The sequence below is a fragment of the Hyposmocoma kahamanoa genome, unplaced genomic scaffold (genome assembly GCF_003589595.1).
Source record: "Hyposmocoma kahamanoa isolate Upper Pololo Valley unplaced genomic scaffold, ASM358959v1 66, whole genome shotgun sequence".
Classification (NCBI taxonomy): Eukaryota; Metazoa; Arthropoda; class Insecta; order Lepidoptera; family Cosmopterigidae; genus Hyposmocoma; species Hyposmocoma kahamanoa.
In genome coordinates this window covers 23,690,780-23,717,851 of record NW_020653854.1, presented here as the reverse complement: position 1 = coordinate 23,717,851, position 27,072 = coordinate 23,690,780, and the positions used below count along the sequence as shown (strand labels likewise).

The 27,072-nt window shown below is 36.4% G+C and overlaps 2 protein-coding genes across 3 annotated transcripts in view; both read right to left on the bottom strand.

The window, feature by feature from the left end:
• The window catches only part of LOC113231846, a 143,917-nt gene extending 125,717 nt beyond the window's left edge, over positions 1 to 18,200 (bottom strand). For both annotated transcript variants that reach the window (XR_003310580.1, XM_026466381.1), the window contains exon 1: positions 18,084 to 18,200. Coding sequence is in view for 1 of the 2 variants with exons in the window: in XM_026466381.1 (XP_026322166.1) it covers positions 18,084 to 18,154 (71 nt within the window). In the remaining variant the exon portion in view is untranslated. The remainder of the gene's footprint in view (positions 1 to 18,083) is intronic.
• A 744-nt stretch (positions 18,201 to 18,944) lies between these two features.
• Positions 18,945 to 26,163, bottom strand: LOC113232074. The gene is made up of 3 exons (XM_026466699.1): positions 26,048 to 26,163; positions 20,999 to 21,258; positions 18,945 to 19,124 (listed from the first exon to the last, which is right to left on the bottom strand). Exons 2-3 carry the CDS (start codon positions 21,173 to 21,175, stop codon positions 18,945 to 18,947), a joined length of 357 nt encoding a protein of 118 aa, XP_026322484.1. The 5' UTR covers positions 21,176 to 21,258; positions 26,048 to 26,163.
• Between the last annotated feature and the right edge of the window lie 909 nt (positions 26,164 to 27,072).

The following is a 27,072-nucleotide window of genomic DNA, read 5'->3' as shown; positions in this document are numbered from 1 at the left end:
GACTTGGGACATTTTTTTCGTGGTTTTTGTATTAGACCCGTCGTCCATTTATTTGTAAGTCAATGGTTCGTTCCGTTGCTTAGATCGATTCGAGTATTGTATCGTGAAATATTCTTTAATAATTACACGATAATATATTGAATATTTAAATAATAAAAATTGCTACGGAAATTAGGATTTATAGTCTAGGTCTGGACTACTTCACATATTATATACATTTTTATGTACAGGGCCTTAGGAGGTTAAAGAGGTTATACCGTATCTTTAAACCACTCTTATTGAATACGTTTATAACTAACAAAGAGACAGGCAATAATCTGCACGAAGTCATGAGACTTGTTCCAACAAGATTGAACAGGTAGATGACTTGTGTTTGTTATCGTTGAGGTTTAAATTTAGCGTAAACTTTGCTTTGAGAAAAATTTAATATATCTTTCAATTAGGAACGTAATCATAAATACCGACAATGCCTTTACATGGGTACCTAATTTAAAATGTCTTAGAACAATATTTAATAATTATAATTATGGATATTAGATAGTTTACTCCTTGGTTCCACAAAGTTTTTGTCAGAGTCCAATTCCCGTCTCTATTGATAGGCAGTGTAAATGATGATTGTTCAATAATTGAAAGATTGATTGAATTGATAATATGTATGTATCATCGAATATAACCAGAAATAGAGACGAAATGTCATTTAATTTGTTTGAGAACTATTCTGCCACGTCATTACTGTGACATCTGCGCTCCGATTGGCCAGCCCGAATTCGAAACAATTGACGGCTGTCGTCAATGGGTGTCGTCAATTATTTCACTTCAAATTTAATATTTAATTACCGATGAAATTTCATTCCGTTTGTTTTGTAATTAGATGTTTTGCTGTTTTTCCCACACCACCCAATGAAACAGCACGCCATTGTTAGAGATATTATCTTTATTGCAATAAATGCAGAATATTTTTGGAATATACGGAGACGTACACACAGGTCAGTTGTTGGCGCTTCTATATTTCAATGCAAACGACAGTTGATATTTGTTACCAGGAATGTATGACCCTTATTTCGTCTCTATTTCTGGTTATATACACGATGGTATGTATTGATGGAATATTCGATTCAGTTCATTGACTTACAATTATATGGACGTCGGGTCCGCGCTAAGTGTCCGAACTTATAGGGCGTTAAAATCGTATACAGAGCGTCATTCACGCTCTAGTCTTCGTTTGTTCGACTGACAGCGAAGCAAGCAAAATTAGACAGTACTGCGATGATATTACAATTTAAATTCAACGTTTTAGCTTTTTCATATTCCTTTACATGTCACTACGTTTAAATACTGACTGGTTGACTGGGGACATTTTTTTCGTGGTTTTTGTATTAGAACCGTCGTCCATTTATTTGTAAGTCAATGATTCAGTTAGTCAATTTCCGAACGATCAGTTATTGAACGAATTAAGGAAAATAAGAGAGAAATGTGTGTCTTCAACAATCTAATTCAAAATTTAATTAAAAAAGAAATTATGGTCTTTGCATCTTGCATCAATAATAACATGTGACCTGGGAATCTATTTTCGTTCTCCGTCCGATATTAGTCCGATACAATTACTGTCAAATAAGTAATACTCGACTATTTATTAAAAGACAATGTCAAGTATGGAGTTGCATTCGCATCATGCGTCTTATAGTTTAGTCGGGGTCATTGACTTACAAATAAATGGACGACGGGTCTAATACAAAAACCACGAAAAAAATGTCCCAAGTCAACCTATTTGAAATTTAAATTGTAATGTCATCGCAGTATCGCGCTGTCAGCAGAACAAATGAAGACTAAAGCGGAGTTTGGCGCTCTGTATACGATTTTAGCGCCTTACAAGTGCGGACACTTTTTAGCGCGGACCCGACGTCCATATAATTGTAAGTCAATGGTCGGGGTTCATATATTTGACAGTAAGGCTTAATTTACATTGCGGTGGAACGGAATGGTATGGAAGCGTCAATGTCGCCTTGCTGCGCGAGAGCGTTTGACACTGCGTACAATTTTTTTACAGAGCAGAGCTTCGGAAAATCGGAACTTCGCGTTGCGTCGACGTCGGAATATGCAATCGGACAATAAGTAGTAAGAATCTAAAATATAATTTGAAACAATGTTTATATGATAACAACGATTATTCAATTAATAAATAAAATCTAAAAATGTTAATATTTCGATACCTCCAACGAACACTACGATAACGTAATTTTTGGACTTGTTCTACTATTATTTCGTTTCGTGTTTGTTTTTTTGCAAAAATTCTTTTTTTTTGATTTTCGAATTTCTTAGTTTTTATTTCTTTTTCACAAAACTCAATATTAATGCCCCCCGCATTAATATACGTAAATAAATATGGCTGTTTACAAAAATATATATAATTACTTTAAAACTATTTTACGGACTTAAAATGCTTTATTTAAATAAAATAACATTTTTCTTGGAAGCATATGTCCATTATGGTTCATTTTAAAAAGTTTCAGAGCGGAGCGTCTGAGTGGGAGCGGATAAAATATTTAACATAATTAATAGTTCAAAGACTTAGTAAACAATAAGGCTTGTTCCAGCTTATCAGTTTAGCGGGTTCATTGTCTTACTATAAACTACTTACAAACTACACACGTACATGGGATGTATCAATTGTTTACAGAAATTATGTTGACGTGTTGAAAGCTAGTCAAAGCATTCTAGATAATATCCAGAATGTTAATTATATGAGACATACCTTTTGTACCTAAGGCCTACACACGTTTGTCGAGGTAATGAACCTTCTTCGTCGTCTCATCACGACGTTTTTCTTCATAGTTTGTATTTGTATAGAAAGATCCGCATAAAGATACGGATTTCTCCATCAATTGTAGACCGATTTTGAAAATTCTGTTTTGTTTGAAAGGATGCATTTTCGTGATGGTCCCATTGTTACCAAGTCAGAATTTGATGAGGGAATCCATCGAAATCGAGGATAATCCTCAAATTTTATAGGCATGTCAGTGTACATACCTATTTCTCCGTCAATTGTAGACCGATTTTGAAAATTCTTTTTTTAATTAAATTTTTATTGAATTGATATTCAATTATTTTTTTGTGAAATTACTCCACTAGTTTGTTATAATTATTAATACAAAGATCGAACACTCAGAAAAAACACTCAGAAAAAATTCCTTCGACGAACCGATGTCTTCTTGCATACCGTGCCAGACGCTATACCAACTAAGCCACGGAACGAACCAACGGACCTCACGAATTCTTCTATGTGCTTGCGTCGTGTCTTTGTAGTTGGTCTTTCAACTACTTTTTAGTCGTAGCGCCATCTATGAGAAATCTATTACAGATTTATCAAGAAGAAGTCGGTTCGAATCCGACCGGATCGAAGGAATTTTTTCTGAGTGTTTTTTCTGAGTGTTCGATCTTTGTATTAATAATTATAATTCTTTTTTTTTTTGAAAGAGTATACTCTCGAGGTGGTCCCTGATGCCGATGAAGTTGTTCCGGGTTCGTTTCGGCAGTCGCAAATTAAAAAAATAGTTTTCCGCAAATAAAAGTCGAGTTTTACATGTAATCAACAAATCACCGTCATCATGACAACCAGAAAAAAGTATAAAATGTACAAAGAAGTCCGTAACAGTCCCATTGTCACCAAGAAGCCAGAATCTGACGAGGGATTCCATGGAAATCGAAAAAAGCCGATAAGCCAACTTTTGAGGTCGGTTTTGTTTTTCAATGAAAAAGTTACAATTATATGAAGTATAATTTAAAAAAGACTTGTTAAGAAATAACTCAAGAACAACAAAGCGGCGGGCGATGATGGAATCACTACAGAACTTCTGAGAGCGGGCGGCAAGCCGTACCCGTTCCAGTTAAAATTGGGAGCATTACACTCGATGATCATTACGTATACCTGGGGCAGACAGTCCAGTTAGGTAAGTCCAACTTTGAGAAAGAGATCTCTCGTCGAATCCAGCTCGGATGAGCAGCGTTCGGGAAACTACAAAAAATCTTTGCGTCTAAATTACCTCATCGTCTCAAGACGAAAGTCTTTGACCAGTGTGTGTTGCCAGTGATCACATATGGATTAGAAACGTGGTCTCTCACTATGGGCCTCAAAAGCAGGCGCTCAAGGTCACTTAGCGGGCAATGGAGAGAGCGATTCTCGGTATTTCCCTACGTGATAGGATCAGAACTAAGGAAATCCGTAGGAGAACTAAGGTAACAGACATAGCTCGAAGAATTGCTCAGCTGAAGTGGCAATTGCGGGGTATATAGCTAGGAGAAGCGATGGCCGTTGGGGCGGAAAGGTTCTTCAATGGCGACCGCGCACCGGACGACCCTCAGTGGTTAGGCTCCCCACCAGGAGGACCGACGATCTGGTAAAGGTCGCGGGAAGCCGATGGAAGCGGTCAGCGCAGAACCGATCATCGTGTAGATTGTTGGGGGAGGTCTATGCTCAGCAGTGAGCGTCGTATGGCTGAATGATGATGATGAATAAATAATTCAAAACTAGAATTCCGAAAAAGCATTTAACGCACCCGTGACTCGTACGATGGACCAAGGTTGTTAAATCCATGTACGCATTAAGTAAAAGAAGTGTTAATGGTTTTATTACCCTATTGGAAGAGAAAGGATAAGTCGTTCCAAGCGATTCAAGAGAAATATTCATTGATGCTAATAATATTTCTTCAACTATACGTTTATATACTTGTTTTATTATACTGTGCTATTATTGTTATTATTATAATCCAGTCCATGCGTAGCAATATCAACTGTAACTGATTACTCTCCGATAACCTATTTTATAAGCTCGAACTTACGGTCAGTCAACCTGACAAAACGGGTACGGATATTAAGGGCGTACCACTAGATTGTGACACTGATAATTGTAATTTTGTTACATTATGTCCTATACAATTTGGGACTTTTCTTTATGTTTAACACTCTCAGCGCCAAAGAACAAACTAGTTTTCTGAAGCAGCACTTTTTCACAGCACTCCACACCTGATCTTTAGTAATTTTGGTAGCAGGCCATGTCGGCTGCCGGCGGGACACGCGTTTTTTTCACAGCACGCCAGATCTCGAGTAACTTGTAGCAGGCCATGTGGGCTGCCGGTGGGACACCTTCCAGCTTTACCAGCAGGCACATTATGCCGTGATTCCACCAAAAACAGACGGATGTCACCACTACGGACGAGATCGATACTTGATTAAGATCTGGATCAGTTGTTAGATCTGCTGGAGTAAAACAACTGGCTGTGTTCGCCGAACGCACAACTTATATTCTCGGCCTGCTGATGCAACCTTTGACTGGTCAGGACTAGAAAAATCGAAAATAAATTTTGATTCTTAATTGTGGTACGCCGGCGATCCACACGGCCTGCTAAGTAAAATTCGAAAATACATGGTCGCCTGCTGCACTTGGGTTTTTGTGGGCTACCGGCAGCCTATATGCCTGCTGGGTAAAATGCGAAGATACGTAGTGGCCTGCTGCAATTGAATTTTTGTGGGCGGCCGGCGGCCCACATGGCGATGAGAGTGTTAATAACTTGTATTATACGTGTTTTGTGTATTTCTGGAAAAGGGATCTTTGTCATGTCTGTTCTATGAAAAACATTTCATTAAATTTGACCTACTTCTGTTGTCCCGATTTTTTTGTCCCTTACTATGTAACTCCTACTAAATCCTTACATGAAACTGAGTCGACCAGCACTAAAAAAAATTTTATCAATTTCATTCATGGACAACTCACACTTGACCAAATAATTGACGATGCCATTATTTTTTTATTCAATTAAACATTGACTTACAAATAAATGGACGACGGATCTAATACAAAAACCACGAAAAAAATGTCCCAAGTCAACCTATTCGAAATTTAAATTGTAATGTCATCGCAGTATCGCGCTGTCAGTAGAACAAATGAAGACTAAAGCGGAGTGTCGCGCTCTGTATACGATTTTAGCGCCTTACAAGTGCGGACACTTTTTAGCGCGGAGCCGACGTCCATATAATTGTAAGTCAATGCAATTAAAAGATAGTTTTATTATTTTACTTATAGCTGTTTTATTATCTGTAAACTTATTGTTGCCTCTTAAAATAGGTCAACTAAAGCCTCCCTACGAATGTCATATTAAATGCATGGGAGTGTTTAGCGTTAAAATATTGGATATTCGATGTCGATTTATTCATTAAGTAATGTATTTTCGATATATGTTTAAAGCTTTTTGATATCTCTTATATTTATGGAATAACCGCCTGGGCACTCTTCACGATTACACCCTGTGTAATATAATAATAAAGCACACACTCAACATAGCCCCGCAATAGGGAAACCCTGTATTCCGGGTGCCATGGACACACACATAGACAACTACAAATTACATCCAAACTCACGAGAGAAATAAATGAAGGCCATAGAAATATTTCTCTCGATCCGGGAATCGAACCTGGGCCACGAAGGCAATAACATATGAATAACGGGCCTGAATATATTTGTGCATTGAGTTCCGCTCTTTATAATTACAACACAGGAATGAACAGTATAGTTGATTGTTTTAACTTAACAATGATTTAAAATTAGGTGATTTTAGTTAAAATGTAAGCTGATACTGTCGCTGGCAGTTGCAACTATCGACCACCTTAACATGAGACGCCCGCCATGGGTACTGCTGCACGCAGCGGATGTCCTTATGTAGTTTCCGATTGTGTAAGGAGTCGTAGATAGAGCGAATCACTATTAACTTAAATGAAAAGAGCGAGCGAGACAATGCTTACCGAGAGCGAGAGGGAAGCCAGAAGTTGCATAAGTAGTGCTACTTCAGCATTATGGGTACCTAGTCCTGACCCCCTTGGGAACAATTTCAAACGATAGAAATGAGAAAAGGAATTCCGCTACTTAGTTTGATCAGGAACGTACTCAAGGGAAATGATTCAGTTTTGCTGAGTTGGTTCGCCTCTAGAAGATTTATTGATTTTATTCATGAGGGCAGTTGTACAGTCAAGAGCACGTCAAGCTTGACAATTTGTACTTTCGACCATTCTTATCGTAAGCGGCATAGAGTTCGATTAAGTGTAAATGCAAGCTTGACGTGTTCTTGACCCTGTACTAAGAAGATGAGCGTCATGGTTTGCACGATATTTTTATTTCAAAATACGGCAACAAAGAACTGGTTACAAAAACCTTCCGGCTTTATCCGCGGCAAAACAGTTCAGACAAATTTAAGAATAAAATATAATGATAAATAATCATGAGTTTTTTGCTTACCAGCTTTTTTATTGGAATTACATCTCTTTGCCAAGTTTTATTGAAATCGATTAACGGAAAGTAGTTTGCCACCCTTATACGTGAATTATATAGGGTGGCCGCAGTGGAGATGAAGTAAAGACGAGAAAATATGATGAATAACTATATTAAATTTCCACAAAGGTATTTCTTAAACTAAATAATTTTAAGAACGTCCGAAGTTAGGTACGTTAGGTCTAAAAGACTTATACGAAAAAGATCTTAACTAAAGGAATTTAGTCTACGTCCGATGTTAGGGACGTTGTTGGGCCGAAAAGTGTCTCATAATTATAATTAAAATGACGAGTTTTGCATCGGTCACGTTGCAATGCACGGGGCGCGCGTTCCGGGATGCGCGAATGCAAGTTCATTGAACTGACGTTTTAGGTATGTGTGTTATGCAAATCTGGATACATAACACGTGGAATACTTTCTTCAAATTTAAATGGGACTAATACTGAGGTACTTCCTTTCTAATAAAGAAAGAATCATCAAAATCGGTTTACAAATCGTAATCGCGTAATGTGCACACAAAAAATACAATCCAATTGAAATTTTGTTTTTGTGTATCAAAGTATCTATTAACATAGCCACATAGTGGTATTTACATAATCTCGCAAATGTACACATTTTTGGGTTTTTTGTTATCAAGTTGTAGAACTTCGGTTGAAATATACTATTGACGTGAAATATAATGTTTCATTTTTGATTTTAAATAAAAAGAAACCCGAAAATTTCAACTTTTCGTTGTCCTGACCACAGTTTTCAAGTCTTTATGTTAGAACTAATTCGAAAAATGATATTGATAACCATAGAAATCGATGTAACTATTTATTTACATTTCTGTGTTGATCGTTTTGTTCGACAGAAAATCGTGTTACATGTTCTTTTGTCGAACAAAACGATGCTTACAAAAACCTTATATACCATAAATTATAGTATCATAGTTTTTCACAATGCTCTACGCCGTTTCAGAATTTTCCACGACGGTTTATCAATATTTAATCACGTCTCTGAAACATACCTGTGATATAACATTTTTTTTATCTTATCAACCACATTGTGTTTTGCGTTTAATATTCATACGGTCCAATTTCGTACTCTTATAACTTCAAGGTTAAGGTATATCGGCTGTTTATGAATTGTGCACTTTTGCGCAATTTTGTTGCGCACTTTATTCTGCATTAATGCGCGTGCGTAAAACCTGATCGAAATATTTGTGAACACCGACTCTACATCTTTCTATTCTTTTAACGTTTATTACATACACCCTACCATTTATTACATACACCATACCATATCACCTCTCATCTATATAGAAACATTAGTCTTTTTTTTATAATATCAAATCGAACAAGTCATGCGCCTGACGGTAAGCTACACGCCTGTCCATAATAGTTGCAGTGCCACTCAGAGCTTTTAATCGCCAAGATTTGAGGGGCACTGCCACTGAGCCCGTCACCCTGAGAATAAGTTGATAAGTCCCATGTGCCTGTAATTTCACCAGCACCCTTACCCTTCGAAACCGGAACACAGTAAAGCTGACTTAGTAATGTTATGTATCATACATAATATATTATGTGTAGCTTGGCGATAGAAATAGGCAAGGTGGCAGTACTTCCCTGGACTTAAGGAGTGTAATTTTTTGTTATGTTTAGTGATATTTCTATTTTTTACTATAGTATGGCAAATTGTGCAACGCGTCTTGCGGTCATAAGAAGTAACATTTTGCATATAAATTTGATGGCTTTCTACAATGGCGGTCCATCTCAAAAATATTTAAATTCATCAGGAAAATAATTTAAAAAACTGTGGGGGTTTTTGGTGCACATAGTTGATGAATCATATGTTGTCAAATAATTATTTTGATCAATGGCAATTTCGGTACCAGGCGCGAGTTTGTGCAATATGACGCCATAATTTGGCGAGGTGTGGGAAATTTATTGGTCTGAAAAACATTGCTGTATTGTATAATATTGAGACACGTAGCATTGAATTATAATTAGCTATTGATTAGATTTATAAGCACGTTTAATTGTTACTTCCTTAATCACTCATACAGTATCAATATAAAACAATTTATGCATCAAAAGTCTGGTAAAATAATAGGTTTGTAGTTATTTTATTATCCTGACTTTGTCTTTTGTCTATGCATCTATTATAAATATAATATATTTTATATTTGTTACTTACTTAAGTTATGCCTTCTATTTTAAGAAAATTAATTTATTTTATAGCCTTTCGGTTATTACAAAAAACAAGATTATAATTTAAAATATAAAAATATTACAGGCCAGATTTTAAGCGCTTAATATTAAATACATGCACATAGTGTTGAGTAATGAAAAAAAATTTTTTCAGAAACAAATATTTTTCCGAACATTTTTTATTTTTCCACAGTTGACAGTTGACACTTGTCAAAAGTTAAAGATAATGAACGAAAACAATGGAGCCATAAAAATATTTTTTTACCTATGATTTTACTTTCTCGCTGTTGTCCAATCATTTTAAATGTGCGTTATTGTTATTATCTGAACGGAAAATACGTGTAGACTACGCTTGCGCGAACGGACGATACTCGCAAGAGTATACTGGGCAACCAGTATGTTACTATTCTTTTGTGAAAATAATTTCTTAAACCACAAAATATATATGAGCCTTCGAATTATATTTTTCAGAATTTTTCCCGGAAAAATTTCCACTATTTGAAATTTTTCGGAAAATTACCTAACTAAGTTTTTAAATCGCAAAACTCTTATGTACCTGAAATAATACTACCTTAGAAAACCTGAACGCAGTAATGCTCACATTACCGCTTGGCGGCGGAAATAGATAAGGTGGCAGCACTTCCTTGGACGACCGTTTTGGTGAAATTACAGGCACATGGGACTTGTCAACTCATGTCTCAGGGTGACGGGCGTACGGGCAGTGCCCCTCAATTGTTTGCGATTTGAAGCTCCGAGTGACACTGCATTTGTTATGGACATGCGTGTAGCTTAAGATCAGGCGCACGACTTGTTCGTCCCGTCACTTGATATTACAAAAAAAAACTCTTCTACTAAATTACTCTTTACACCAGTCGTCAACAGTATATTTATTTTTTAATATTTATTATTTTTTATCGAAAACCAGAAAAATGATACGTGCCTGAAACTAATCCCAAAAAAATATTATTTTTGACGTATGATACTGTTGAAGCCGACGGCGACGTGAGTTGTTTATTATATATGCTTATCTTATGCTAACAATTGTACACTGCGGTCTATTCACGGAGGAATGTACACTTATCTATACGAGATGTAATGTCTGATAAGCACATATCAAAATAGACAGAGTATATAGAAGTAAGAAAAAAAAACAACACATAATACAACACAAAATTGTATTATGATAACAATGTTCATATGAATCACTATGTATACCAGAACGTTTCATTTTAAAACATAATGACTTCATTCTTTTTTTTCCGATTACACAGCTTCTGCAAGTACGCAGGACAAAAATCCATGGTGACCCGACCGACTCTTGCAGGTTACCTACTTGATCTACCATATTTGAAATATAATATTGTAAATAATTCCCTTTGTAAATACTCCACATTCGAACCTTGTAACCTCGACCATTTATTTTTCAATAGTCCACTTTTTATTATTATAGTTTTTTTTATTATGGTTAAGTCAATTGTCTTATAATTATTGTTATGTAGTTTTAAACTGAAGCCAAAGAAAGCTAAATAAATTTAAAAAAAAGTAAATGATCCCTTCGTCGAACAAAACTGAGTTACCGTACAATATATCTACATAATAAACTAAGTAGCATTACTTATCTTGCTTATGCTATAAGTACGGTAAACCTTCCAAAATTTAGATTTAAAAAAAGATTTTCTTTAAAAATATATATTATTTTTTGATACGTTTGATTGTTCCAATGTTCCAAACTCAAACACAAATAATTAATAATTGTTTCATAGGTGAGCAAATTGCACTTTAAATCATCACATTAACTAAACAACACTGCTCGTCCGTAAGTCCCGTAAGTAAATTCCCCTGAAATGAATGAACAAGAATCTCTTTGTGTTGCTCTTTGTAAATAAACATTTGTACACATTTCATTTATCATTTACAGTGTATCTATTTGAATTATCGTAGATAGAGTTAACCTACAAGAGCTAAATGGGTCACTGGCAAGGATCTTTGTGAGTCAAGTTGAAAAGTTGCATATGCTTGTACTTTTACCAACACTCTTCGTAACCGGAACGCAGTAATGTTTTCATTTCTATTATATGCTTGGCGATCGGTTAGGTTAGGTAATACTTCTCTGGACGAGCTCTTTCACGAGAAGCTCTACTAATTATTATTTATAGTACCACAGATACAGTTTCCTTTTATAATATCAAACGGGACGAGCAAGTCGTGCACCTGGTGGTAAGCTACACGCCATATACCTGTTCATAACAGTTGCAGTTGTAGTCCGAAATGACATTTTCCAGAAATAACGTTTGGTCGAAATTTCATAACCTCGAAAGTAATTTTGAGAGGAAAATGTTTTTTCTTTTAAACCTAACTTAACCTAACATAATCGAACCTAATCGTGTCTTTGCGATAAACATTCTGAACGAACAACTGTTTCGTTATAATTCGATTTTCGGTGTAATGAAAATTCGAACAAATGTTATTTCGGACAAAAAATTTTCGAGTTTGTGATAGGTTACACCGCAAAGATATGAGGGGCATTGCCACTGCGCCTATCATCCTGATAAATAAATTGAAAAGTCGCATGTGGCTGCAATTTTACCATCACAAGCACCCGTAACACAGTAATCCTGACATTAATTACTGCTTGGCGACAAAAATAGGGAAGGTGGCAGTAATTCCCTGGACGAACTCTGTCACAAGCAGTTCTAATAATTATTATTAAAAGTACTACAGAATACAGTTACGTACATTCGAAACCTTCTCTTATATAATTTTATTGACATTTGATTGTGGATAATAGAAGTGATATAGACTCAAATGACTAATTTAACGAACAAAAGTTATTTGTTTTAATGGAAAATATTCGACAGGAGTTTCGGATTATTGTATATATTACCCTGTATATAGTACGCTATTGTTCTATATTACCGTAATTAGCTGTCAGCTTTCGCTATTGTGTTTATTATTTGTTTTCGATAACCCTTGTCAATGATATTTATAGATGCGTGGAAGGAACGAGCATTAAGAAATTGTTCATATGTTTTCATCCTAAGGCCATAGAGATAAAGGTAATATTCGTTTGATGTAAAGGTTTATTTATGTCATAATTACGTAAAAGAGAATTGTTGTGTTAAAGTATTACGTATCGAGTTTCCGTCAGACGTAATAGGCTCTATTGTTTTTTGGATAAATCCCGACTTATATAGAGTGTTGTACCCTTGGCATTTTTATAATTTCAAATAATGAACAAATCGTCTGCCTGGTGGCAATAGCATAGTGTGGGGGTTGCAGAGGGGGGCCATAGCTCCGGGCGGTATAGGATTATTATTTTTTACTTAAAATTAGAAAATAAATTCCGCTATTTGAGAAAAAGATTATCCTAAAAACACCAAAATGACGGCAGACGAATATAAAAACACAATCGAGTGAACGAACCTGCCAAAACGAATTACTTTTGTAATCGTGAAAATAGAGGGGGCAGCAAATTTAAGGTTGACCCGGGAGGCAAAAATCGACGCTATGTCACTGCCTGGTAAGCGCAGTTCTTTTTTAGTTTAAATCGCAAAAGATCCGAGAGGCACTGTCACTGCGTCCATCACCCTGAGAAATAATATTAACAATGTGTCTGTAGTTTCACTAGCTCCCTTCAAAATCGGCATGCAATAGCATTACAGGTGGCAGCATAAGGAAATTAAATTTAAATTTTATACAATTTAGTTGAACATTTCCGGAGATTATTTCCGGATGTAAGTAATAAATGCGACTAATTATTCACTTCATCTAAATCTATAATGAAATCTAATAAAGCGCCAATAATGAAAATGGTGATAAAATTAAATTTAGATTTTGTTTTAACAGATCTACAACACACTTTAGCAAATCTAAACCATACATAGTAACACTAGAGGCTAACAAGTAAATGAGCCATTTGTTTGAAGGTGATCATTGTGACCCATGGACATTTGCACCACTAAAGAAGCTGTCTATGCCTTGCCGGTCTTTAGCCGCTCACGCGATGCGCTCCTCCTACCGCAAAATAGCGGCTATTTGGTTTCGCAAAATAGAAAAGGATTCAATTTAAATACAAGTTTTTATAAATAAAAATTATTATTTTGCATTGCTAAATAAATACCCTACGTACTACCAACAAAAACATCTCAAATAAAATGCAGTAATACACCGCAAATCCTGCACTTAAAAAGCACTAATGAAATTTTTGGTGTACTTGGATAAATATGATAATATTCCGTTTGAGTGGTTCTAACGTTTACCATGAAATTACTCCTTAAAGTATAGTTTATAAACATTTATATTCAGGGTAAACTTAAAACACGCTACTTACGGTATGTTTTCAATAAATAAACACCGAAATCACCAGCCCAAACAATAACACACACGATTGTCGTGACGTATTTTTGAAGTTGTTTATTTTTTTAAATTACAGACCCAGGCATTAAAAACTTTATGGTTTGCTAGAGTAGTTACCGAAATAGCAATTAATATTAGTTCTTTTGCCTGTTATAACTTCGATATCCGATAAATCGGTATAAAATCATCACCGCCACCTCTAGGTGTAGTATGCGTCTACGGCTGCATGTATCGCGTGAGCGGGTATGAAATCTGTTTACTCGCTTTTTAAAGAAATGTCATAGCTCAAAGAAAGCATTTCAAGACAGATGTGAAATGGGTTTCTGGCGGCGGGATTTTTTTTATATCATAAATATTTCACGAAATCTCTTGCAAATCCCAGTTTTGTGTTTTAATACCTGTTGATGAAGCCTAGTGTTGATCTTTAGGTTGTAAATTTATGATCTTTATTTTTAGCAAGAAATTAAATTAAAATCTGAGTCTACTTTGTACTTGAACTTGAACTTGCTTAGTTCGCCATTTTTGTTTTGCCGATGTCAAAGTTCGTTTTATAAATCTCTTAGACTTAGAATGTGAGGCATCAAGAAATGTGGGGACTGGCTTTACTCGTTTGGCGGGAAGTGTGGCAGTGGAAACGTGACGGTGGCATTATCCGTGGTGCAGACGTTGAGCCAACGTCTCTTCGTAGACCAAGAGGCTCCAAATCTATCGTCTGTGATTTTGGGATCGTCAACAACATCAACAGCCCGATGTTGGGCGAAGTCAAGTGGAACAAGCACGTATTTTCGAGCTCCAGAGATGCGAGATGCTCTGCATGGGGTCGTAATTGCGCTTTATATAACTAAAATCGATGACCCGGTTTGAAATATCGCTTCGCTCTACTGAGATGTAACGAAAGTTGTGTACAGAAATTGCTCAATTATAAGTAATGCAGATTAACTATGTCTTAATGCCGAATGTTGAGAGATTTGTAAGTTAACAATAATCCTTCAAACAATGCTTGCATCTGTTAGTGCAATCCTGAAAGCAGTTCGTGGCACGTCCTTCGACAGCTCTATTTTTAAATGCTGGATGTCTGAAACTAAATTATTTAAGAAATCAAACGATTTGTCCGGATTTAAATCGCGTATATTTGTTTTTTCAACCGTGACCATGGGACCTGTGAAGGGCACGAAACGTTGGTTTGTTTGACAAAACAAATATACGCGATTTAAATCCGGACAAATAGTTTCATTTCTTATGTGTAACAATCGCGAAAACCTAAGAACTCGATAAAATATTTCATTTATTTTTATTTAACACGTTGTAATGTGAACATTATTGTGTTTCGGTTTTGAATAATAATAATAATAATAATAACACACACACTCAACACAGCCTCGCACTAGGGAAACCCTGTGTCGCGGGTGCCATGGACACACATATAGACAACCACTAATTACACCCAAACTCACGAGAGAAACAAATGTAGGTCATACAAATATTTCTTCCGGCCCGGGAATCGAACCTGGGACCTCTGCGTGGCAGTCCGGCATGGTAACCGTTCGGCCACAGAGGCTGTTTTGAAGGTTTAAGGATGCTGGTGAAATTATACGCACATGGGACTTTTCAGTTTATGTCTCAGGGTGACGAGCGCAGTGGCAGTGCTCGTCAGATAGTCGCGATTCAAAACTCTGATTGGCGCTGCAATTGTCAAGTCGTGTCGCTTACTACCAGGTGCACGACTTGTTCGTCCCGTCGTCGTTTGGTATTATAAAAAAAATCAAACCATAATACGTCCTATTATACACACTGTTCTTCTTTTTATCATCTTTGCTCCTCACAGTTCATAGCCAGTTCCTTGTACTCTTTATTTCTAATTGATCGATTAGCTAATCGCTTTGCTGTTCTTCTTTATTTGTTCACTGTACGCCATTTCATTTCTTCCTCTCTTTCTTTTTCCTTCTATCTTCCCCATTAATTATAACTTTCACTAATTTGTATATATACATATGTGAGAGCTAAAGCACTACCGTCACATCGAAGCCTTATGTCTTAAGTACTAATTAGCCAAGGATAATGATTGATAATTAGATTAATTAGGCCAGTTAGCGGTGTCAGGCATATGTTAATTATGAAGGTATTGAGAACCTTGCACTGGCGAACAGTCCACGTAATACTATTGTCAATGATTGCCTTAATCTTCTCATCATCATCATCGATCGCATTATGTCCCATTTCTGGTTATGGTCATCTTTAAGAAGAGCATAGAGCCCGATGTGCATTTTCTTATTTCGAAAAAGTCATGTCGCCGGTGTTCGCCAATTAAAAGTCCCTCAGTGAGTTATGGAACGAGGTACGCTTAGAGTTTCTCTGAAGGATAAGATTCGAAATGAGTGACGATCTGCTAAAGGTTGCTGGCAGCAGACAGATGGATGGCCTATTCATAACATTTGCAGTGTTTAAATCGCACTGATCTCAGGGCTACTGCGACTGCGAATAAAGGGTGCTGGTGTAGTTCCACCAGCTTAGATACTTAGATATTTTCGATTTTAAAGGTTTGAGTGGCACTGCAACTGCTATGAACAGGCGTGTATCTTATTATCAAGCGCATGACTTGTTCGTCCCGTCTCTTGATATTATAAAAAAAACTTCTCAGGGGAATCAGTCTTACGAATGAGTATAATCAATGCGACGATGTCAAATGTAATTTGCTAACCAATGCTATGAAGATTATTTAAATTGTCTTGGAATTTTTCGAACTACAACTACAAAGTTTTCGACTCGACCTTAACCCATGTTACCTTGTCTATAGAACCTATGTGTAATTGTGTATGACATTATGTATGGAAACCTGAAAAATCTTTTAGACAATTAGATATGGACAGAATAGATGTGCTCTTGATAATTGAAACTTGACTCTTTGGACTTTGGACCGTTCTTATCGCAAATAGCATAGATCTGAATTTAATTCTTCAGTGTCAAGATTAAAGTGCACTTGACCTTGTAAATATCAAGATTGTCTTTATTTTCAAACGTTGAAAGGCCACTATTTTACTTACTTTACGCAAATTCTTAATTACAAAGTGATGTGAACATTACTGCGTTTGGGTTTTGAAGAGTAAGGGTGCTGACGAAATTATTGGTACATGAAGACTTGTCAACTTATGTCTCAGGGTGACTTCAGGGTGAATATGGAAAATATAATAAGCAGTAATGTACATATTACTGCTTGGCGGCATTAATTGGTGGCATTACTTCCTTGGACGAATTCTTTCACAAGCTCTAAAATAAAGTTATTAATACTTTTTAGGCTAATTATTCGTGATTAGTCATTGTTTATTTCTTTGTTCTTGTTATTGTTGTTGCAAGTTTTAGTGTATACACATCGTTGCTTTTCACGAACAGTGGCTCAATCCAAATTTGATCCTTTTCTTATTTCTTACTGACATTTATTCAGACAATGTTATATTTTGTTGTTATTGGGTTCCAAGCTTTCGTTGCTTAGAATAATCATATGACAACATTGGCGTAGTCTACGTTTCGTCGAGTTTGGGCGGCAGACGCTTCTCAGCTCTTTCAGCTTTCAAAATTGGTGTTATTTCTTATAAAAAGTATATTTATTTCAAAGAATTAGAAGTTATCAAGTTCCGATAAAATAAAGTGGGATAATGTGCAATGTGCAATAATTACAATTGTAATTGTTTGCAAGAAGTAATTAACCTAAATCGAAAATTAGACTTAGTTATTTCTGAATGTAGTCGTTATGGCGAAGGGGTTTTTAGTGCACATGGTGCACAAGACCGTGTCTAGCTTGACTTTTAAGATTCGACTCTATGAAGCTTGTGAGAACAGTGGTTCCAAGTTCAAAATATCAAGTTTGATGTGGTAGGCTGTTTTCGAAACTGGTATCCGTAATAATATGGAGGAGAAATTAATTAGAGATCCCACATCAATTTTACATGTTGGGCTAAATTAAGCTAAATAAAGCTGTAATATTGCCTATTTATAATTCTTGATTTTGTTTAGATAACTTTATTATAGAGTTTGTTTAAATTCTGTTGCGGAAATGTCAGGGTCAAACATCGACCGCCAATTTTGTAACTGCTTAAATATGGAGTTTTGTTTCAAAAACCTTTTAGTTATAAATGCACGTGTTTACTAACAAGTGCTTATTAATACGTGTAAAATGTTATTCAAAGGATAATTAAGTCTTTAGTTTAGTAAAAAATATGACTTACCCGGCTTCCCGATTATCAACGGAGTTGTTCGATGACCGGGGCACCAAAGGTCTATAGCACGAACGTGTCATTGTCTTTTATTCTACAAATAATGCCGCACAAGTTTTATTTACAAACAAACTCTTGCACTCTTGTGTAAATGCGACTGACATTCGCCATATAGTTCTGACTACTGATTGCCGTTGTTTACTAGATATCAACGGTATCTTATCACAGTGTTAGTTCACACGTTGTTTGATAATTGCTGGATTGTTACAATACAACAAACAAATAAGTATGTAACGATAACATGACGAAAATAGAGTATATAAAGGGTATTTACGTTTGCGGAGAAATACTGAATGGACCGATCAATAATGTTAAAGTTGGGGTGAAAGCTCGCGGCGGGATTGGACCACGCCTCCAGGCCGGTTCCGGGGTTTCTAAAATTATGCACAGCACCATCTAGCGAACGAGCGTTGAAGTTTTTCGTAACTTGATTCACTGACGGTAGTTGCAAGTTCTCAGCTGTTTGGTATATTATTGATTTTCTTTCTACACTTGTACGTAAGATACTGTAGATTTAAAAGTGGATTTAACTTCATTCGTTTCTCTCTAAGTTTGCAACACAATCAGATTTCCTTAGGTCCTTGTTAATTGTCTCTTGAAGATAGACTGATAATGAAAATTACTAAATACTGTACAGTACAATAACCGTGAGGTAGACATACAACGTAGTTTCCTTATTGCATACTATAAAGTGATGTAGAGTTTTCATAGAATACAAAAATACATTTATTGCTCTTTAAGATATGCGTTACATATTGTTCTAGTTACAGAGTGTGTTTTATTTAATATATCAAAAGATTATAGTCGCTAAAATTATGAATTTTTCTTATCTTCTATTGGCATAGATTCCTGAGTAGTCTTTTCGGGTAATTCTTTTTCGGTCTTTTCCTTATCGGCCTTTTCATTCTCGTCATCTTCTTTAGTCAATTCGTCTAGCTCTTTTTCTGCGTCTCTCAGATCTTCTTCAGTGATGTTCAGATCTGGGTAGCGTCTCTGAAAATAAAGGCGGGATATTTACAATTATCCTATATTTGGGTAGCGCAGGTTTAGTGGACTATGAAGACTACATTATTGTTATCAGATGAATTTAAAGAACATAGGCCCATTCGTAATAAAAATCTTCCAATATATTATATGTTTAAATGTATAATGAATATGTATTTAGGAAATGAAACTATTTTTCCGGATTTAAATCGCGTATATTTGTTTTTTCAAACAAACCGACGTTTCGGGCCCTTTACAGGTCCCATGGTCACGGTTGACTGAGGTGGTACAGTCCTCAACCAGTTATGTCTAATATTAATGCAAACCACCCTATTTTTCCACTACAGTTCTAATAGTCATTAATTAAATACCTTATTTTAATTTTACAAAGAAAAAAATCCAATTTACGCTACATTAAAATAATTTGTAAAAGTTAATGTAGCGTAAATTGAAAATAATAATAATTGTAATAAAAAAAATTGTTTGTAAAATTAAAATAAGTAATAATAATAATAGTTATTTGTTATGCAAGGCTGCAAAGTCGTTGTTTGACGCGAGTGAATTGATTTTTTGATTTTAATTGATTGAAACCTGAACCAGCTAAGATTGAAAAATAGATTCCTGAGCGTGGTGAGAGGGTTTCAAGCCACGAGATGAACAACTTTGCTGCCGAACGAAATGCACAAGTTTTCACCTCACTATAGCGAGGAAAATGGTAGATGAAAGAAAAGCAGTTGAACTATAAAATATCACTATTTAATCAAAATAAAAAGTTTACCTTCGGATGTGTTCTGAAGTGTGATTAAGTGATAATTGAAATTATTTTAGTTCTCCGACGAATTAACATAATTTGATAAACACAATTAGTTATTATTGTCAATTTAATGTCAACAATAATAAGAATGAATACCAACGGATTTATGTTACCTACATAACTAAGATTTATGTTACATAGAAAAAAAAAATTTGGTGCACCGAAGTCCATCGTCAAGTTCGAATTTCAGAAACCTTTCCCACTAGCTAGCTAGCGTGCAAAAAACGCTTTTGCGCGATTTCTAATAAAAAAGAAAGCCTCTCCAAGCTAGTAAGGTGAAAAAGAATTTGCCTTGTTTGTCTAATCAACAAATACAACAAACACCGAACTTGCGTTACCGCGCGCTGGTCGGTTTCTTCAAATACTATGCTGACTGTTCTACGTGTAGACGGTCATATTTGTTTGCATGTTTATCTGTACGTCAAATATTTTTCAAAGTACATCAAACACCCAACAACCAATACAAGTAGCCATGTGAAGTGTCGCCATTGGATATAGTTGACTAATACAATTTCAGTCAGCCTTGCGATGGGTAACTTAGTTGTCGTACGATTTATTTTCATTTTTATTCACAACGCCCGAATCGAACGTCAAACTGTCATAGTCACACAGCCACCGAAACAATGAATTTATTGCAAAACCAAATTTCACGAAATTCAGCCGTTAAGTGGCCAGCTCGATTATGTGATTCAACAGCGCTGGATTCTTTTTCATGGGGTTATGTTATAGACACAAGTCTATATAATATATCGATAATCGATAAATAATCGTGAAGTGATTAACGAAATAGACCCACCATTCTGTCAAAAAGTGATTAAAAACTTTGATGCAGGAATCGACATCTGTAACTGTGGTCGTGGTGGACATTTATCAGATATCATTTTTCATTCATAATTGCCAAACCTTACTCTTTTAATACAATAAAAATTTGAATCGTTGTCATCTAAATTTATTGTTTTTATTTGATTTACAAAACAAAGTTCTTGTTGAAAAGCCCTGTGCATCTGGATTACCTTGTTTTACTATTGGGTAGTAAGACCGGGGTCTTCAACAATCTCTGTATACTTACTTGCAACTCGGCTAAGGTATTCTGCATAGACTCCTGCTGTGCTCTCAGGCGACGTGGCAATGAGAACATTGCACTGAACAATCTGAGCATGAGCCAAACGAGCCCGGTGAGCGCTCCATACGTCAACATGGCCTTCCCCATCGCCCAGTAGTCAACACTAACTTGTTGATGCTTCATAGCTGCGCTTTCTGTCTTAGTGGACGGTCGAAACGAGAGCCAAGTGTAGAATGCAGCTAGAGAGAAGAGCCTACAGTCTGGATCTGTAACAGTAAATATTTTTTGTTTTTTAACACCAATTGAGTTGCAGTGCCACACAGAGCTTTAAATCGCAAAGATCTTAGGGGCACTGCCACTCCACCGGTCACCCTGAGACATAAGTTGACAAGCCCCTTGTGCCTGTAATTTCACCACTTTTAACACAATTTGTATTTTCACCAGCACTATTACCCTTCTAAACTGGAAAGCAGTAATGCTCACACTACTGCTTGGCGGCAGAAATAAGTACTGGTAAGACAGTACTTCCGAACTGTACGAACTCTTTAATAAGGCGCTCTGCTGCTACTAAAACTACTATTACTTATGCGTGGGGCGCACTAAAAGTTTCCGGAATGAATAAGAAAAAAATACTATAAATGGTCAGAAATGCATTTATTGCTGCTCAAAATATTCTCCGTTAGCGTAAATGCACTTTTTCATACGAATGAACCAATTTTGAAAACATTTATGCCACTCCTCCGTGACAATCTCTGAAATATATTTTTCATACTCCTCGTGAGCCTTTTTCAGGTGATGAAAATCGTTGACCTCGTTGAATCGTCGATCAGGACTGTACGCGAGATGGTTCCTAAGGTCAACGTTGTTCACATTCAAAAATTAATTTGTCAGTCTGGCCGTATGAGGACTGGCATTATCGTGGTGCAAGACGATACGGCGTTTACGGTTATTTTTACGGAGTTTGTCAATAACTTCCGGCAAACAAATGGTCGTGTACCTATCACTATTCACGGTACAACGATTCTCCAAAGCAACAGTAGCCACGTCTCCAGTTTTATTAAAAAAAGAAGCAATCATCCGCTTATAGGCACTTTGCACGCACGCCACTTTGGTTGGTTTCGGCTCATCTCGAAAGACCCATACGCTCTATTGCTGCTTTGGTTTGGGATCGTAACTATAAATCCATGTTTCGTCACCTGTTACGTCTCACACCAAAATTTGACGCGCCTTCGTTGAATCTGGTAAGCATGGCGTTGCAGCAAGTGACGCGGTCCGTTTTTTGAGCCTCAGTCAAATTGTGTGAGAATGCGTAACGCATTTTCCTCACGATAATAAAAAAAGGTTAGGTTAAAGGTTAACTTAGGTTTAAAAGACAAGGACGCGGCGGACGCGCTCCCGTTTCGGCGCAGACGTACGGGGAGAAGGCGAACGCAGTTCGCTGCTCGCCTGATCCCCTAGTGAGACCAGCGGGCTCTGGACAGGGACTCCGGAGCCTGCATGGCTCGGCCTCACTCGTCTGGGGGGCGGGTCGGAGGACAGCCGACTCGCCCCTCCGTTGGCGCGGGAGCCCTGGCGCAAGCTAGGGCAGCCGGGCTGCGTCGTGGTGAATGTTCACCGATCCCACGGCGCCGACTCAACCGGGGAGAGGGAAACCCGGGGGGGTTTTAGTGGCATAGGCCCTCCAGTCTGGAGGGCTCAGAGGTATCTATAAAGATTTTCCCCCAGTTAAAACAAAAGATTTAAAAGAGAAAATATTATCCTCTCAAAATTACTTTCGAGGTTATGAAAATTCGAGCAAATGTTATTTCTGGAAAATGTCATTTCGGACTTCTGATAGGTAACCTTGATATAATCTATGTATGTATTTATGTATATAAGTATGAATATATATAATTCTGCTTTTTGCACCACGGCTAGCGTTGGTTGGAACAAATCTCTTCTAGAGGTAAGCTCACCTTTGTTAAGGTCCTTTGTAACTTGTGTTTCATGTGTCTTTTCTTTGTGCAATAAAGAATTATAATGTTTTTTTTATTACAATAATATAATATAAAAAAAACATTGGTGTATGTGAAGTACCTATTGAATATAGCGGTTTTCTTGTAAAATTTCGAGGTAAGATTGTGTTTTTTTCTATCGTGAAAAGTTTTAAGGAATTGTGTTTTCACACCGTATTACTAATCAGTGCGTATCCCCAATTTTACTGTCATATTTTGGCTAAAGTAATTGATTCAACACTGTTAAGTGGAATCAACCAAACCCATTTGAGGTTGTATTGACTCTTAGGAACTATGGTTAGATAGTTTGATAGTCTTTTGCTGATCTGTCATTTAGTGATTTTTAACCACTTTACAAAGTGACAAGATCTGGCATTACAAAACCACATGTGATCATACCTCACAATTTGTCACATGGTGGCCGTGGCCAGGCGTCCATATAACTCGAAATTCACCGGCTACCTTAAAATTATCCACGTTACGTAGAATAAGTTGACCAGTGAAATAAAAATAATAACGCACACACTCGACATAGCCCCGCACTAGGGAAACCCTGTGTCGCGGGTGCCATGGACACACAAATAGACAATTACAAATTACACCCAAACTCACGAGACAAATAAATGTAGGCCATACAAATATTTCTCCCGGCCCGGGAATCGAACCTGGGACCTCTCCATGGCAGTCCGGCATGGTAACCGTTCGGCCACGGAGGCAGTTAAATGAAATGAGTGTACTAGTACCTTGTGTGCTAATAAGTTGTGTTTACGTGCCATTTTTTCTTTTGCTCCGGCAATTGCATGATAGTAAAAAAGAAATACAAACTACATCATAGAACAAATTATATATATGTGCAATTTTAAATGTCCTATTTACGTATAGAAAAGCTATCGACTAATTCCTTAGCTGGGTACAGGCCTCTTCTCACAACGGGAGGGCTGGTGCTGTAGATCCCAAGCGGTCCCTCTGCGGATTGGGACCTTCATACGCAAGTTTATTTCTCCATGATGTTTTCCTTCACCGAAAAGTGAGGGTAAATTTTTCAAATTCACGCCCTCTGCTTGAGAGACGATAGGTCAAACCATTAGAAGGTTTTCTTTCTCATTAGATCTGCGCGCAAAAGCGTTTTTTGTATGCTAGCGTGGAAAAGGTTTTTGAAATTCGAACTTGACGATGGACTGTGGTGCACCTAACTTTTTCTTTCGATGAAAGAAAAAAGATAATGGCACGTTCAATTAAACGATTTGTCCTATATTACAAGTGTAGTATAGTTATGTAACATAAATGCGTTGGTATTTTTCATTCTTATTATTGTTGACATTAAATTGACAATGATCTAATTCGTCGAAGAACTAAAATAATTTCATAAATCACTTAATCACAAAAATAAAAGTACAAGCAAGAATAAAAATTGATGAGTTGCAAATTCATAACACATCCGAAGGTAAACTTTTTCTTTTGATTAAAAAAGTGATATTTTATAGTTCAACTGTTTTTCTTTCTTCTACCATTTCCCTCGCTTTAGTGAGGTGAAAAGTTGTGTGTTTCGCTCGGCAGCAAAGTTGTTTTGCGTCTCGAGGCTTGATACCCTAGTCACGCTCAGGAATCTATATTTGAACCACTCGATTCGCTCGTGGTTCAATCATAGCTTCCTTCTCTTGCTCAGATATCAATAAAAGCACTTGCGGCATGTTTGTTTGTTTGTTTGTTGTTACAACTTTGCAGCCTTGCATAACAAATACCTATTTATCTTTTATTACTCAACACAATACAATATAACTGTAACATATTATTACTAGCTGAAATAAAATAACGTACTGGGAAGGTTGTATTTTATACACGTAGGTGTTTAGGAATGATAAAATTTATAGTTTCGTAAGTTTATTTTTAGGCGTTGAAAGCCGAAAAGAATGCAGTGCACAGATCAGACAGATAGCAGAATTTTGTCAACTTGGTTAACTTAACCTGTAGCTTAATTGGAAGAGCGATAGGGACGGAATCCCGTGGTCGCAGGGTCGAGTCCTGTTGGGAAGATAGAATTTTTCTTTGTGTTCGATCTTAGTATTTAATAATTTATTAAATACTAGTTCTTTTCATTTTGTTTCTTTCTTGTTTATTGCAAACAATCGAGGTTTCGGGCAAAATAGAAGATGATGTTCTGATATTGATTCATGGTTAATGACTTTGAGGGAATGGTTTGGCTACAGCACCATTTCGCTCTTTACAACGGCAAATTAGATTATTATAGAGTTCTTTTGTTTTTGTTTTTTTTTTTTGTTTATTTAAAAAAAAATCAATGTTTTGGACTCTTCACAGGTCTCATAGATACGCTTGACTATTTGAATAAACAAATAAACCCGGAAAAAGTACTTTCATTTTCAAATACTAAAATTATTTATTGTATTTTTCTACGCTCTTCGAACAATACGGCAAGAGCTCCTACAAGAACGAATAATGCTTTAAATATTTTACTATTTAAGACTATTTAAAACGCATTTTGGCCAAGCGCGTACACAATACAAAATTTTAATATTGAGAACCTAAAACAAAAATATACTTACAACTGACATTTATAAAGATGTGTATTAAATTTTAAATGTTGAATGTGAATAGCGCAGACGTATGTAAAGACATCAATATTAAATTAGACGTAACCGTGAGAAAGTGCAAATGTTACAGTTCTATTTCTATTGTGGGCTAGTTAAGAATTCCATGACGTGTTGGAATAAGTTCTGAATAAATATGGGAACATGCGAAAGATAGGAGGGCGTCAAAAGGCTTAGAAAAAATGCAATAATTATGTAATATGGTTCATTCTTAATAATCTATAATGCAGTGGCATAACGGGCTAGACCAAAAAGAAAAAACATATGTAGAAAAAAAAATCTGTGATCAGCAGACGTGGACAAACAAAGGAATGTAATATTAAGCTTTGTCTATTCCAAATTTTTTTTTATTTTATTATTAATCATGGACAATGACAAAAAAATCATAACAATTGACAATAATAAATGGATAAATAAAGCAACTGATGTTAAGCTTGTATCGACGACGTACTTACTAAAAATACCTTGTATCACATACACATTTTCAAACAATTATCTTGAGAAAAATTACTTTAAATACCAATTGAGAAGTATACGAATCTGTTTTACGTGTTTTAAAAGACAGGGGCTGAGAAACAATGACCTATTTCCCATCGATTGAATGTCGGTGTTTGCCACGAATTATTTAATGCTGCAGGGGTGGCCAACTGCTGCTAAATAAATACGTCCATGATTGATTTGAAAAATATTGACTCTGTACTCGCCGTATCTTGAAAATCTTATAGCGTTAAACGGTTACAAATGTAGAAGTACTTAATCGATAAACTAAAAAAAAGGTGTCATAAGTGCAAATTATCTACTCCAATTTCCGGAAAAAAAAAACTAGAAAACGAAGTGTCGGTAGAAGGTGTGATTCATATGCATGGTTAATGAATTTAAGGGAATTGTTTGGCTAAAGTACCGTACAGCTGATTCGATCGGCAGTCTCTAAAATAAGGATTACCATGATGTTGTCCAACCTCCGATAGGAATTTTAATTTATAAATTGCGTCTGCTGTCCCTTCCCCATGCGACTTCATCGTGAGCGCGGTCGACCTATAAGAATCATCTATTAAATTAGCCTGCAAATATAAAAACGGCTTTAAGATCAGCCCGTTCCTTTAGAGCTAAGATGCCACAGACTAAGGCTTCAAATTTATAACTCCCCTCTTTTTGCGTAAGGGGTTAAATAGATCAGTGGATAATGTTTGCTTTTTATAAATAAAATAAGTGCGCATTTCACCTCCATCTCACGTGATGGAAAGCGACGTTGAAGTCGACGGCGTAGCGTGCACACCTACATAATGCCTATTCACTTTCGCCTCGAAAAGGTTCAACATATAGCGTTCAGGGAATAAGTTCGCAGGCAGGGAATTCCACTCTCTAGCCGCTCGCCATGTAAATGTGAAAGCAAAAGGCTTTGTGCGAATCCTAGGAATATCTACAACATAAGGGTGGAACCCGAGCCCACGTCTAGTCTCAAGAGAAGAAGAAGAAGGCG